The 17237-nt window shown below is 33.3% G+C and overlaps 1 protein-coding gene across 1 annotated transcript; it reads right to left on the reverse strand.

Annotated features, from left to right (window-relative positions):
* Positions 1–8048: 8048 nt before the first annotated feature.
* LOC129314067 (disease resistance RPP13-like protein 4) lies at positions 8049–9426 on the reverse strand. The gene is made up of 2 exons (XM_054957444.1): positions 8413–9426; positions 8049–8318 (listed from the first exon to the last, which is right to left on the reverse strand). Exons 1-2 carry the CDS (start codon positions 9424–9426, stop codon positions 8049–8051), a joined length of 1284 nt encoding a protein of 427 aa, XP_054813419.1.
* Positions 9427–17237: the final 7811 nt, after the last annotated feature.

Genomic DNA, 17237 nt, shown 5'->3' on the forward strand with positions numbered 1-17237 from the left:
TTCTTGTGTTAATATTGCATAATCTTGTGGTTGCTCAATTTTTGTGTTTGACCATGGTTGTTGAGAGAGGATTTTGAGTGAATCACTTGGCTAATATCTTCACCAATTGGTTAATTGAACTAGGGACTTTAATCTAAGACCTAGGGAGGTTAGCTAATTAGGTTAATTGGCTTAGGATAATTTTCTTAAGTCATGACAGCTTTAGTCAAGAGGAAAGGGAAGCTAAACTTAGCCTAATCATGAGAAGATAATGAGTCCAAAATCAACTAATCTCTAGGGTTCCATTATTGTAAAAAGGGAAGTTCATTTCACTCACTTTCACTAGCATTTTAATTACTTGCATATTAGGTAATTAGTTTAGATAATTAGCTAGATAACTAAATTCCTACAAACTTTGGTTGATTTATTTCACTAGATAACTTTCAATTAGACTTAAAACCATTCCTTGGGAGATGACCTAGGGTTGGCCCTATATTGCATTAGGGTTAGCTTTAGTGTAATTTTGAGGATAAGCGACTAATTTCCTATCACCTGTAGAACAATTTTAGATTTATTTAGGCCCTAAGTAAAATAAACTATGTTTTTAAGGCCCTTAATGCCATTTCCTCTAGAATTTATGTATAATTTTTCACAATATAAGAGACTTAAAATCAGTGTTAGACTTTGTTAGTAAATAGTACACATGATCAGTTTAACTATTAAATATGTAAAGTTTACAGTTGTAAAATATTAAAGTGATAGTTGTAAATTACTGATGAGGTAGTTGTAAACACTTAGTGTTAAACTTTATTGGTAACGCATAATCAATTTAACTATTAGATATGTAAATTTATAGTTGTTAAATATGGAAGTGATAATTGTAAATTACTAATGAGATAGTTGTATGCAATTATTATTGAACTTGTAACACATGATTAGTTTATTATTGAATATGTCAAGTTATAGTTGTAAAAATTTAAAATGATATTTATAAATTACTAATAAAGTGGTTGTAAATTACTTGATTAACATAATGTAGTTTTAATAAAGACATTATTATATTTGTATCCCAATTTCAAATTATACTCAGGTCTTAAGAGACCTAGCTATGATTTTTAAATTTTACAAGACTTATTTATAAATAAATATGTTTTATAGGACCTATACCTCATTTTTTTATTTCAATTAAGCTCTTGAATTCTGCCATGAAATTTCATATTTTTTGGGTGTGATTTATAAATAAATAACTATTGTGGTCCTTAGATGAAACACTCTCATAATTTTCTTTTTAGAAAATAGTGATGCAATGGACGTCTCAGTGCATGATGCTGAAAGCTTAAAAGCATAAAGACAAGACTAGCAATAGTATCATTTTAGTACAAGCAATAGGAAAAATTACATACAAATCTTATACAAAAAAATTACTGTAAAGTCTATTAACAACTGAATTAAAATCATCGTGTCCTTAGTTTAGTTGTTAATAAACCTTACAGTAATTTTCTTAAATGAGATTTCAACATAATTCTTCCAAGGCAATATCAAAGCCTAAAAAGGATTGGAAGCATAAAGACAAGATTGGCAAATAGAATGTGACGAGCACAAGCTTAAAGGAAAAGTCTATCCTTAAAGACTCTATGTTGGATGGGAGAACTCCTTACAATTATAAACCCCACACCACTTATGAGGCTTCCTAATGTGAAATTCGTGACAATGCCACCCCCTCAAGAGCCAACGTCCTCTTAGTTCCACTCTACAACACTTCACTCAACCACTTGCCAATTAGAACCCTCCATGGGTTGTCCTTTTCTGTGACACTGACTTTTTAATAAAAGTACCAATATGATGAGCATAAACCCAAAAAGAAAACCCATCTTAAAAGACTGGCTTGTTATGCACTTATAAATCTTATACCACTTGTAAGGCTTCTCGATGGAAAAACCTGTGACATAGTATCACTTTAGTAAAAGCAATATCAATGACAGGACACTATTATTATGAAGCCATAGAATTTCTCATGCATTCGTAAAAAACCACACAATAATTTTGTCCCTGATCATCTTGGGCTCTGTTTTGTGTTAAAACTTACCCAAGAATTTGCACTTATTGTCATACAGGAGAAGAAATAGATTCACAAGTATCACTAAATGACTTTCACACACAATATGAATTTAAAATGCTTCAAGTAGAAGTAAGAAAACTTTGTAATCCTCTTTCACACACAATTTGAATTTAAAATGCTTTAAGTAGAAGTAAGAAAAACTTTGTAATTCTTGTAACCTCCCTAAGGTCAAACCGCAATTAACTCCAAATTATGGTAATTCAGGATTTAATCCTCAAAAGATTACCAAATTGTAAAGCTTAATAAAAAGAATTTCTCAAAATTATTTTAAAGGAATCCCAATTTTCGACAATTTAGATCCCAAACATGACTTAAGGACTGCAAATCAGAGTTTCAAAAATGAAGTGAAAGCTTAAAAATTAAATGGGACCCAAATAATGAGTTTTAAAACTTAAAAATAGATTTTGTACAGAAAATGATACATGCGCTGTGGCTTACAGCTCGTACGCTGCAATATGTCTCCTCTGTGCCATGTGCCGTGGCAGGAGGTGATAGAACACATTTGTTACCCACTTTTATTTTTCAATTAGGACCTTTTTATTAATTATTTATCACCTTCAAGTGCACACATTGCATTAGATTTGGAATTTTGCCTAAGTTTCTAGGTTTAGTGCACTAGGGGCATTTTGGTCTAAAAAATGAACTTTTGAGAAAATGAATAAGAAAATTTGATAAAGTCCTATTTATGTCCATTTAATGAGTGGTTGAATTATATTTTTAAAATTCATTTTAGTGTGGGAGTAACTAAATAAAAAGTTAATACTTTCTTAAGTGTCTTAGTTTGACCTAGTTTTCAGTTCGCCTTTGTGTGGAAATTTTTAAATAATTTTGTGTAGCCTAAAACTTGGTTATTTTAATTAATTCTCCCTTCTAATTATGAATTTAATTCTGAACATTAATTAAATTTTATTATATCACATGCTATTTAATTGAATTATGTGATTTATGTGACATAGGTGGCATGTGACTTGTGCATCAATTTGGCAATTGAGGTCAACACTCCTTAGGGTCAATGGCTGATGGTTTACACATGAATTATGATTATTTTAAGGGATTAAATTAGCTTAACTGATGTGGATGACACATGAAAAATTAGGCATACATTGGAATCATCTACAAACCAATAGGAGGATGCCACCTTGCAAGTGTGACAAGGCTCTCATTTTTTTTATTTTCTTTTCCTATTTTTTAATTGAGTATTCAATTGATGGGAAACACTTAGGAGCATTTCCATTCAGCACCAATTTAGATTCAACACTCATCTCATTCATCTTCTACATTTTCTCTTTCTTGTTCTTAGTGTTCTTCATTTTCTCCTTCTTCTCTCTACAATACAGCACGTCCAGCCACCATTTCTCCTTCTTTTCACCATCAAATCCACTCAATTCTTTCACCATTCTTCTCCTCTCTTAAGGCCGAACCAACCCCAAGCAACTAGAAAGAGATTTGAAGCTAAATCCAACAAGAAGCATAAAGCATGTGCCACGGCCTAGTTGTGTTCATGGAGGAAGCAAAGTGCTATTGATGTTTTCTAGCTAGAGTCTCCATAAAATCCTAGGGGAGAGTTGATGAAAGAGAATTTTTGAAGTCTTTACTTGGCTAAGCTCAACTATTTCTTCATCTTGTTTCAATTCTATTAGAATATTATGACTATTGTTGATTGAGGTTCACTTTGACTTTAGTTACATGGTTGTTTATAATTTGTAATGTTGAAACAAGATTGTTGAGTTGAATTTCATGACCTATGTGCTGTTGAAATTTCGTCCACTCTATGAATTTGCATGATAATATGTGATTTCATTGGGTGAATGTTTGTATTAGCCTAGCATGTAATTGTGTGGTGAATACTTGATGAGTTGCTTGAGTTTTCATAGTCTTGAACTTAGGTACAACTTTGGGTAGTGGTATTTGGGAATGAATTTTAGCTAAACACTTGGTTAATTTTAGAGCTAAGCTAGTAAGATTACTTAGAGGGCTTGTAATAGCACTTAGGAAATTAAATTAGTGAAGTTAAGATACTTGAGATAGTTGTCTTAAATAAATGCATTTTTTAGCTAAGGAAGAGGAGTTGAGTGAGCTGCCATAATTAATTAAAGGCTAGAAATATTCCATTAACAATACCCTAAGGCTCCTACTTAAATTGAGAAGTCACTTTTTCAAAATTAGGATTAGTTTTCCATCTTAATTCACTAGATAATTAGGTTAGCAATTAGTTAATCAACTTCAAACTTTAGGTGATTTATTTTAGTAGATAACTTTTAAATTAGACTTAAAATCATTCCTTGGAAGATGACCTAAGCTTGGCCCTGTATTGTATTAGGGTTAGCTTTAGTTTAATTTTGAAGGAAAACGGCAATCCCTATCAGGAGGTGCCATGCACCGTGGCGCATTGCAAAAAATTTGATAAATCAGTGCTATCATATGACAGCACAGGGCACGAACTTCTGATTTGTCCTGAATCTCCGTCAATGTCTGATTGAGGTAGTTTCAGTGTCTAGATGAAGCTTTCTTCTAACTCTAGCTAATGGCACTAGTTTCACATTCAAACTCATTTTCTACAAAAATTTGGACACCAAAACCTATTTTGACCACATTTTCACAAAATCTCACAAATAGGGTGTCCCAACTCAACCACACATACCAATAGCTTACATCAACCCTTTGACCATACTCAATGGACTCTTGCAAACTCGTGCAACGCACCACACACAATCAAAAATGCTTATCTCATGAAATCACCACTCAACCCCAATTTTCACAAAATAAAAAGGGGAGGAAAAGTTGTACAAAATCAACTATTTCATTCCAAATTACTCAAAATACAAATGTTTCTACTTGCACAAGTATTTTGGCTCTATCCACGGGTTCACAACTAAAGCTCACTATCCCAGGGCACAAAATACACTAGTTATACACAAAATCATGCAAGTAGTGCATAAAACATGTCAATTAATCCTAGTTGGCAATTACATTAACAAATACACATGAAAGTAACAAAAGAGAGGCATATAAAGGATTACTCCACAAATCCTAAGCCTCTGTATGTTTTTCCTAACTCGGATCCAATGAGCTAGATCTTAAAAATATTGAGAATTGAGGGGTGAGTACAACTACTTAGTAATCAAGTTTCACTTAACCCATACAGTTGCATATCAATTGTAAATAGACACAGTTAGGCAAACAAGCACATATATCGCATAACACTCAACTAGGGTTCAAAAAACTAACAACCATGTGATCGGGCTTGCCACAAAACACTATATCATGTTATTTCGTAAAAGCATAACATATGGTTGGGAAAATAACAACCATGCACTCTCAACACATGCCGACCACAAAACTAACAACCATGCGGCCGAACTTATATACATGATCATATGCCAACTTTATTTCCTCCTGTTACCTCCAACACAAAATTGGTGGCTACCACATGGCTACATCCTTTACAGACTAACCCAGCCTTCCACTTATGAGGAGCTATCGGGCCAGGGTGAACTCACTCACTTATGTAATCTAGTTTTTCCCCAATACTAACAACCATGGGGTGTCGTACCCCTAATCTAGCCTCTTCATGAACTGGTAAAGATTAGTTAGGTTTGAGTCCCTCTTAGAACAAGTAGAATATCACAAAACAACCATGGGACAAGGACTACCTCTTGATTCCAACAGTCGGTGCTAAGGCTAGTTCTCGATTCCAACGATCACTGCTAATACCACGTGGATCTCAACCAATCTACTCTTCTCCCTAGGTGAACTCCCTCCAATAATCATGTTATGCACATATTTCACATAATATGCACTTTGACAAATGATTCATAACATGTGAACTCATATAACTTAATACTCCACCTTTTAACACATAATATAATACAGTTCTCCACCCATAGTAATAAATCACAATCAATTTTGTAAAAATATCAAGGGTGGTAAAATCAAGGTTGTTTTTTCCCAAAAACCATTTCATAAATCAAGCACTTTGCTAATATGCATTATCAATTTAACTCACAAATCACATTTCACAAATACAATTAACATTCAACTATAAAGATTAAGTTTCTTACAGTTACCTCAAACCTTTGAGAGGTCAAAAGTTTATCCCTCACTATACCAACTTCCTAAAGCTTCAACAAGCTTGAATGGTGCCAAAAACAAACCTCTCTACATCCATATCACAAGAATATCATCATTATCTAACTCTTGAAACTTTATCAACATAAAACTCCACACACTATCTTAAACCAACTCATAATCACTACCCATTCATACCCAATGGGCTTATAGAATTTCATTAATGCACATTATCACTAACAACATCTCAAATCATTATTAATGCACATTAACCTCTCCCAAATACCTCATAAATATCAATTTTGGGATAATAAATGCTCCCATGGACTAACCACTTTCAAAATCATCAATATGGTATTCCAACACATTAAATAACTCTCATTTTATTTATTTTAACCAATAGAATCGGACTTATACTCCTATAGACCGAAAATCTATCTTCCAACTCAAACCTTATCATAACTCATTATAAATGAGGGAGAGAAAGGAAGAAAAAGACACCATAAACTTACCTTGAGTGTTTGGAAATTTCAATCTATCAATAATGGAACCAAATGTCGTGCCCTAGCAAAGCCAAAACTGAGCTCTTTGATTTCTTCCTCTTTTTCTGTTCTGTTTTCACGCAGCTCACGAATTGATTTATCAAAAATTTTGCCCGTGTACCACAGCACACGATGCCTTCATCGTGGTGTATAACATAGAGGAGCCCGTTACATTTAAATTGTCTCTATGTGCTGCAGTGAACCAACCACGTGCCATGGCATGTGGCACAAAGAATGGTTCTTCACTTTTTCTTCCTCTTTCCTTGCCCAGGTGGCCTATCATTGATTTGGACCTACTTCTAAGGCTAAAATCACATCAATTATGCTAAGTTAAGCCCTTCTGGCCACACACCTTATTAACTCACTAATTTTCCTCATTAAGTTAATGAATTAGGATTAAAATTTTCCAACTATTACAATTCTCTTTGAAATATTGTACATTGTTTTCAAACCCGAATCAACCCGGATGGTTGGACCAATCGAACCGTCATCCAAAGAAAAAAACGGTCTGATTTAATCATTTAGCTCGTTCTAGTAGTTGATCTGAGTTGGCCCGCTTTGACTCAAGTGGTTCTTGCAGACCCAAATCAAAAACCCATGACTAGAAGCAGTTAAATTATTTTGACCCATTTTTTAATATATATACATTAAATATTTTTTTATATTATTATGTTACCAGTTTAACCACTAGTCTAACTGGCTAAACCATAAGACCTTTTGACCCACTAATCTTTTCAATTTATTATTCGGTCTAGTTTTGAAAATATTGATATTAAATAACGACTAGCATTCCTTGGGGAAGTTAGAACTTCAAAATGTAACAGGAAAAAGATGTGGTCTCAACCCTTTGCATAATCAGAGGTAAGTCACGCGTCATTTAATTGAAGAAAAACACAAGAGTACATTCAACCGCACGATAACTAGAAACAGAGAGCAGCAAAGGAAGACTTCCAAAAGTAAAGCATGTATATTCTGAATAAACATACGCTGGAAGCTTACTGATGAACATGGAACTGTGGATGCAGCCTGCCATTTAAAGGTAGCAAAATGAACTAGAAGATGATTGATTCAGAACTCATATAATGAAGAACTCAGAAAGTGAAAGATCAAAACATTGTTGCCCCAGTAAATTACCAAGCAATACGTGTTACAGCGAGAGGTATATATTTTAGGTGGCCGATTCATCAAGTTCATGCAACCGAAAAACAACAAACCAGATTTCAACAACACCCAATAGATCAACAAAACGAAAATGCATACAGCAGCAACATTAGCAAGAAAAGAACAAACAAACGGAAAGAGAAAAAAATCAATGTCTTTGACATGCTTCGCTTGAAGGGTCAATTGTTCAACTCAAAATCAATGAGTTGTCGTCCTGATGTTGTGGACGTACCGCCTCCCTTTATCCACCTAACTTTCTTCGCATACTCAATGGAGGGAAACAATTTCCTTAATGTTTGTTTGTCGATCTGCAGCTTGTCCGTATACTTGAGGATCAAATATTTCACATTCCAGTGTTGTTCCTCTGTCTGGACTTGTCCCAAACTGCCGAGATTGCCTCCCATTATGTATAGCTTATCCAGCTTTTCCAGTCGGCTAGGATTTAACCACTGGCATCGTGTCGTGAGGAATGCCTTGAAGATGCAATTTTTCCAACCCTGGCGGAAAATGGAGATACTCTCAAAGAAATTGATCTTCTCTTACCACGCCCCAAGATATTTTGAGGCACCTGACATTTCTTAAACCCTCCAACTTCTTAAATTCATCATTAATAACAGACTCACTGCCAATATGAATACTTAGTCGCTCAAGTTTCTCTAGTTTTCGAAGATCCTCTATTCCGATGGTAGTCTCCTGTGAGCTGCCTATTATGAATCCCTTGAGTACTTGGAGCCGAGTAAGCTTGCCGAGCCCCTTTGGCATACTTTCCAGCAAGTAACATTCTGACACATCCAAATGTGTGAGCTTTTTCAAAGATACAATATCTGCTCGCAAAGTTTCTAGATTATGACAAGCTTTGAGGTCAAGAATCTCAAGGTTGACCAGTTCTCCAATGAAGGAAGGAAGTTCTGTGATTCTGGAAACCCCACGGAGGCTAAGATACTTGAGCCCCCTTTGAGTCCTCAAACCTTTTAGGAACGATTCACTCCGAACTTCAATGTGATGGGTAGAAGAAACCAGCCAACGACCCAGCTGAAGCACCTCCAATGACTTCAGTTTAGCAAACCATTCAAGTTGAAGATCAAGATAGCTCTGGTTTACATTAAAAATGCTCTTCAAATTCTCCATCTCGGATCCATTTTTACTCGTCACATTTGATCGTTCAACTATCAAACAAGTTCGATGAGGGTCCTTATCAGTGTCAAAACGTGGTATCATCCCGTCGTCCAAGCTCAAAATCTTGGCCTTTTCGGCCACAATGATCAACATGTAACGGATCCAAGGATGGATCTGACATTTATTTACTAAAGGGCATTTATCATTTCGATGTGGCATAATTAACTCAAGTTCCAAAAGGTCATCAAATATTTTTTCGCCTTTTTCCTCATCTGTTACCAGCCCTTCGCCAATCCACCAATAAATAAGAAGCATTTTCTTTAGAACAGCATTTTCAGGAAAATTTGCCAGAAGCAGTAAACAGTCTTTCAGGTCTTTTTCGAGAAGTTCATAACTCACCCGAAGACACTTGAAGATTGGATTCTTGCCTGCATCCTGCATCCTGGATTCTTGCCTGTATATAAAAATTATCAGGAATAGTGTTTATATTTGACGTCGAACACAATTTTAAATATGATTATTCATAATAAAAGAATACATATAAAAAATTTGAAAAATTATTTATAATTAAATTTTATTAAAATATTAAAATAAATAAATAAGTTTGTAGGTACTTACAACTTAACTTATCTAAAATTTTCTCTGGCTTATTTTACAAAATTTTTTTAATAAAAAATCTGTAGAATAATTTTTGGAATAAGTTTTAAAAACAAAAAATTATAAAATAGCTTATTTTCCTAATCAAACCACCCAGTGTCATTGAGCGGCCTGCTTGATATAACTAAATTATTTATAATTAAATTTTATTAAAATATTGAAATAAGTAAATTGACTTGCAAGGACCCATAGTTTGACCCATTTAAACTTTGTCATAAAGTGATGAATTGGAGAGTCTAGATGAGACGGGGCTTAAATAAAAGTGGATTTGTGAATATATTTTTTTTTTTATAACGAAAGATTTGTGAATAATTATTGTGGAATTTGGTAAGCGTGAATTGGAAAATGAAGCCTAATGATACTACCTAGGAGATTGAAAATAAGGTAAAGTAACAACACCCTCACAATTTTAGAGTCCACAGAGGCTCCTCTGCCTCTCAACTTACTCCATTATTCAAAACACATTCATCTCATGTATGCTTTCTCATATTTTTAATTTTTATTTTTAATTTATAATTTTAAAATAAAAAATATATAAAAATTATAAAAAAATTTAATAAATATCCTTATCAATTTGATAGTTAAGATTTAATATGAATAGTCTAAATTTAATATTAAATTAACTAAATATTTGAAATACAATTGAAAACCTTTAGAATTTCAAGAAAAACCTTTTAAATATGTAATTTTTTTTGTCAGCTTTGAAATAAATAGTTTGATCTCAATATTTAAATTTTTTGGAAAGCATGTTAGACAAAAGCAATTAAAACATAGTAAAACGGGTCAAAAATGTCATTTTAATACATTATAACACATATGCCACAGCATGGGTGTTCATAAGCTGCGGCATGTGGCACAGAGGGTTTATTTTTGTTGTTGTGTCGTATGCTGGCATGCTGTGGCGCATGTACTATTTCATGATAACACAATGTTGTCATGACAATTTTCAAGGTGAACTTTCAGCATATGTCATTTTCACATCCAATTAGAGTGATTCAAGTGCCAACATAAAGCTTATTCGATAAGCTAACTGATGGTACAAGTTTCGCTCTAATCTGATACCATATAAGAATTTTAGACACCTAAATGCTAAAGTCAAATTTTAAAATGATTTTTAAGCATTCAAGACTCGAAACTTAAAACTTATACCATTAACCCATTTTAAGGCTTACACTACTAATAGATCATTATGCACTTGATTACATAATTAAACAATCAATAGTACATTAAAACCAAGATTTGACCACTCTATACCCTAAATTCACACAAACCAGGCCCTTACATGTTCATGTTTCCAAATTTCACCACTTAGCCAAATCTACACAATCTATAACATGCAATCCTCATTATTATATACAAATACCAATAGCTTACACTTTAGCCTTTTCCATAAGTATCATAATAGAATCCACTTTAGGCTAAAATACCCCAATCTACATAATATACAAGTGCAATGCTATTATTCATACATCTCATAACACACAAATTAACACATCTTGCATTTATAACCAAAAATTAGCTTTCCACAAGTGATGTAATGAATACACACTATGGGTTAATTTTACCATATGATTAGAGGTCCAAACAAGCTTCTAACTTTGCCCAAATCCATGCTCTATCCTTCATCCTTCTCCTTCATGACCTAAGCTTTTGCTATCTTTTCCTCTATTTCTGATCATTTTTAAGTCTTTATGCTGAATCTATGCCATGCGTCACAATAAATGGTGCACATGCTGTGGCATATGGCACAGCGAGTAAAATTCCATTTTTAGTCCCATTTTGACCCGATATAACCCAACTTCCATTCTAGCCTAATCATGAGGCTTTAATAATCCAAAATGTCAATTAGCCACACAAAAACATGACTAATTTAATTAATAACTTAATTTACTAATTATCCTTTAATTAGCAGTTAAGTTCCAGCTTTAAAGCTCAGGATGTTACATTTAATACCACTACTCTAATGCACTAAGCCCCTTTGAATCGATAGGTTAGAGAACCTTTAGGAAAACTCTTCCTCCCTGAAGCTCTAGAACTGCTTGAGCTATAACTATGCTTTTTTGAAACACCACCCCTAGGACCTAAAGAGGATGAGAATCTTCCCATACTGTCTCTTCTTCTTTTTGCTTTGGCTTCCTGATGGATGCCTAAGTCGTGTCAGCACTCAATTAAACTAAAATTAACTTAATATAGTATAGGCCAACCTTATGTCATTCTTTCCAAAGAGCAATTTAAGGGCTATCTTAAGTTGATTCTAAGTATTTAATTACTAAAAAAATCTAAAACAAAATGCTAGATTTCTACTCTAAAATGCAAGTGAGAAAATGCAATTTATGCCACTAAAACTTCCTAAATGGATGCTAAAGCTAAACTATAACAATTAAATTCTATTATGCAATGCATAAGCACTAAATTATGATTTGGGGGGTTTTTGTTTCAAACAAAAATGAAATGAAAGCTAAAGAAATTAATTAAGTGACAAAAAGGAATAATTGATCAAAAATTAAGAAAAGTTTGATTCAAATGTGTTAAAGGGGACAATTTAGGACATCATATGGAGTTTAACTTTCCTAACTCAATTCAATTAGTTAGACAAAAGGAAAATGAGAGAAGAGAGTATAATTAATAAATTCAATTACCTAATTATAACAAAGAGAACCTATAAGCACAAAGTCTAACAATTAATCCACTAGAGAACTTATAGTAAAGCAAATGCCATAACTATGAATTAAATAAATTAAATCCATTAAAACCAATGATGGTTAATTCAAAATAATTTTAAAAAAATATATTTAAATTTTTTAATTGAATAATTAAATAAATTACCAACTCAATCGAACAATCAAGAGGTAAAAGGAACACCTAAATTTGCAACAAACACCACAATAATAATTAAATTAACAATGAGAACTCAAACACTAATTTAATTGGCAAAGCAAGGATGTATAAACATAAATTTCAGAAATTCATTTAATACAAAATCAATCCAAATATTAATCTAATTCAAGATTTAAAATATTTACAACTTAAAATTAGATTATCTTTCAATATTACAACTTAGAATCATTTAAAACTAAATAATTATAAGCTCTTGAATTAAAAAGATAAATGAAAAATCATGAAAAACTAAAAGAAAAGAAGAGGAGAGAGCTGCCTCAATGGAGGTGGCAGCTGTGTGGTGAAGAATTAGGAAAATTGATCCAATGACTAGAAAAGTGGGTAAAGAGTTTAAGAAAAACTCTCAACCATTGAATCAAAAAGAGCCAGTGAGAAAAAAGATTAAAAAAAAGTGTAAAAGTCCTCTAATTTTTCTTGATTGAAAATGCCCATTGTGCCATTAATGAACCTTGATAATTACTTACTTATCTTATTTCTTCATAGCCCTTGGATACTCTTTCAATTTTTAAGATTCAATCCTTACCATTAAATTTCATTAATTTTATCTCCATGGCGTAAAGAAAAGAAAATTCAAATGCACCCATTAGTGTAGATCATATCCAAAATAAATTCCATGTCTCATAAAATATTTCCAAATTAATTTTTTTAGCAATTATAATTTTCTCACAAAATGGTCACAAACTCAAATAATGTATAATAATTCAAATTAAGCTCAATTAATGATTGGCAAAATTAAGTCATGTTAAAAATAGGAAAATAAAATATTCACAAATTAGCCCAAAATTCCTATAATTAATTCAAAAAATATATTATTCCTCAAAATTGGTTAATAATCCAAATAATATCTAATAAAGCCAAAATAGCCCGAAATCATCATTAAAATGCATAAAAAAGATGGGATAAAAATATAAAATACATGATTCATCACTTCCCTACCTCTTTTGGTAGCCACTTTCAACTTATGATGCATCTCCTCATATGAGTTCACATCAAGCAAAGCGATTTGCTGCTGATACTTAGGTCACTTCTTCTCTAATAATCTTTCTGCCTTCTATCTTGTGTCATTACTATGCTGTAGATAGGTAGAATAGGCCGACAAATAGTTAAACCTTCTGATGAATTCTTTATCATCCAAATCCCCTTGCCTGAATGCATGAATCTTCTTTCTCTGTATGGAAGGAGATTGAAAAGTAGTAGTCAAGAAGACCTTTTTTAACTCTCCTACCTCAATCTTCCACCCCCAGACGGTCCTACTAAGTGCTACCATTTCTTAACTACTCCGACTAACTGTACCATAGTTAAAGTCACCTTTTGCTTTAATGTACAGACCACCACCTCGAATATGGCCTTAAGGCCCTCTATCCACAACTCAGCCTCACTCTTCTTCATGTTACCATCAAAAGTCAATGGACAAAATCTTACAAATGTCTTTTAGGCTCTATCAATAGATGGGTCCACACTGGCCCTAACCGCCTGTCTACTACTTGAATCCTGAGATGGTTCAAGTCTACTCTATGCTTCGTCGTGATCAAGTCCACCTTGATCATCTACTTTGTCACTGTGACCTCTATCCTTAACAGCACATCATGATCATGTATTGTCCTCCTTATATCCATAACCATGTCCCCTATCTCCTTCAAAAACTGATATCGTCTATTAAGCAATTATTGCTCAAGGAATTAAACCTCTGGTAGCTATCGATAAGAAGTTTGAAGCTCAATACCTCTTCTCATTTTTCCCCTCCTAAGGATGGAATAGAAAGGATAAATTAAGCAAAAAGGAAAGAGTGGTGTAATGCCCTTTCTGACTTTATGGACTAACACACTAGCACACTTAGGTTTAAAATTGAAAACCATAAAAGAATGGTTGGTTAGGATCCCAAAATAAAGTCATTTGGAAAAAAATTGTAAAAATGTTAAAAGTTTCATTTATTCATAGCAAAAGCAAAAGTATCACATATACAAAGCACAAAAAAATAGGAGCAAAAAAGAAATTTTAAGCTAAACTAGGCTATATGCCACAGCATATGGCATATGCTGTAAAGTCCTAATTTAATCCAGACTTTACCATTCTCAATCACACAATTAACAATTCAAATACAAATCAAAATTAGAGTAATAACCCTTTATTTATATTCAAATTGCAAGATCTTGACTTTTTAAAATATATTCAAATAAGAGGGCTAACGGAAGTGCAAACATAATTAAATGACTCAATATAACACAACTTTTCAACCCTAAAAAAGGGCCATACGCAGTGAATGTGCCACATGCACTGCGGTATGTGGTACAGAGCAACATACTCTTTTCTTGTCTGCGTCATGTGGAGTGCCTGTGGTGGTGCAGATGACAGCAATGACAGCTCAGAAGATGAACTTCTGCTGTCCCATCATTTCCACATTCGACGTCTGGTTAGAGTGATTCAAGTGTTTACATGAAGCTTATAACATATACTAGCTAATGAAATAAGTTTGGACTCGATTTGATAGTCCAATCTAAAATTAAACATTTGGGTGCAAAAAGTCATTTTTCTTTCAAAAACTTATACCCTAAATGTGAAATCTTTAGTGCTTTACCCATTAGACTACTTTGGGCCTTAAACTAAGTCTAAAAAGACCATATACACCTGACTAACACCTCCTACCATATAATCACATGAATTGCCCAATTTGGCCTCTCAATGTCACATTACACAATTATGGATTTATATGAGGAAACACACATATAACCCATATTCACACACACACACACACATGTATACATATACACTAGACTTATTCTACGTTCAACCCTCCAACATTACATATAAGGCTCCACCTCACCATATAGTTAGGAATCACAATACACTCTACTTTTCTAAATGGGATTCACCTCACTATTTGTGTTAAGTTCTCATATAACAACACAATTCAAATTTAATACATAATCATCACATCAGTTCAATATATACAAGTGGAATAAGTTACATAACAATTTAGACTTACTTGAATAGCATCTAGGCCTGTCCACATACCCTTCACTAGGGTACCCTCGATAAGATGCATTCATATACATATACAAGCAAGATTCACAACACAATTCATATACATATTCACTTATACATCCTAGTTGGAAACTCAAACTCTATAAACAAACTTTTATACATTCATTTCATCAAGGTGTCATACCACTACCAAATAAAGCTACTCTTTCCTACTTTCTTTCTTGGCCTTCTCATTGCTCTCTTCACCTATATTCAAAAGTAACAGAGTGCGACATATGTCCCAGTAATTCGAAGGTAACTCTAATTACCGTTAGTAAGCAAAATCAAACAATAACTAAACGTATCATGTGTTTTGAATTGAAAGCAACATAGTATACATATATAGGAATTCATTCTTACTAATACATCGCGGCGCGTGGCATAGTGAGTTTAATCTCACTTGTGCTTATGCATTATACCCCAGATTGTCTTTCTACCCTTCAATCATATCAATCTACCATCCAAATAATATAAAACATTAACTCAACACTCAAACCACAATCAATCCACTAATTACTAAGTATCCCTGATTAACAACTAGTTCTTGAGATTAAATTCAGGATGTTACACATACGTTAGGCATATGTATAGAGCCACATGCTCTTATTCTATTACATGCACTGTGGCATGTGCACCATATGTCATGGTGCACATATTAGATATTAATGTCAGATAGTATATTTGATATGAACTTTCAATATGCATCTTTTTGCTTCTGATATCTAATTGCTTCTGATATCTAATTGGGGGTGATTCAAGTGCCCACATGAAGCGTATTTTAAAATCTAGTTAATGACACTGGTTTCATTTAAATCCAATATCTCATTTGAAAATTAGTCACCCAAATGCAAAATGATTTGATTTAAGTCATTTTCATTCACCCCAAGCATCTCTATTCCAAACCAAGTGTCATTGGCCACTTCTAGAGCTTTGACCACATCCAATAGGACATTTAACATTTGACTAACAATTATATACATAGTATCACACATACACATAGATTTGGCCACTATACTACCTTTATGCACACATCAAAGCTTAAACACACTTTCACACACATTTGCATAACTGGCCATCTTTCCACACTTTTTCCACCAAACACACAATCACATTTACATATGTAATATTACCTTAGCCCTTATTTAATGTTCATCACAAAATACAACTACACATGTTACAGGGCTAGGTTGTACAAATACACACAGAATTGTGTCCACATGGATAAACATATACACACACAGAGAGTCTTATGGAAAGTTATATGCAATTCATAATTTACAACAAGCATATTCATACACCACCCCAAGTGGGATAATAAGAGATCCTCTAATCTCGACCTGATTCTTTCCCTTTGCAAGTTCCTAACATCCAATCCTAAAAATATGAGTAGCCATAGGTGAGATAACAATCTCAATAACCAAATAATTCTTTGAATGTCTACTAACAGGAATAACCACATACAAGTGAATAAAACCATTGTAATATTCACAATTACTACTTATATAAGTAAATATGCATTTATAATCACTTTTCTTAAAAACCAAATACACACCAGCTTGATCCTCTATCCACGGATCCTTCAAGCTCCCAAACTAAAACTATAGCTCTATTAGACTAATCACATATCGATCTGAGCATATGTTAAGTGGTAAAAACACCCAGCCAAATGTATTATA

The sequence above is a fragment of the Prosopis cineraria genome, unplaced genomic scaffold, assembly GCF_029017545.1.
Source record: "Prosopis cineraria cultivar Desert tree isolate PC_DT_omini unplaced genomic scaffold, ASM2901754v1 PC6, whole genome shotgun sequence".
Taxonomy (NCBI): domain Eukaryota; kingdom Viridiplantae; phylum Streptophyta; class Magnoliopsida; order Fabales; family Fabaceae; genus Prosopis; species Prosopis cineraria.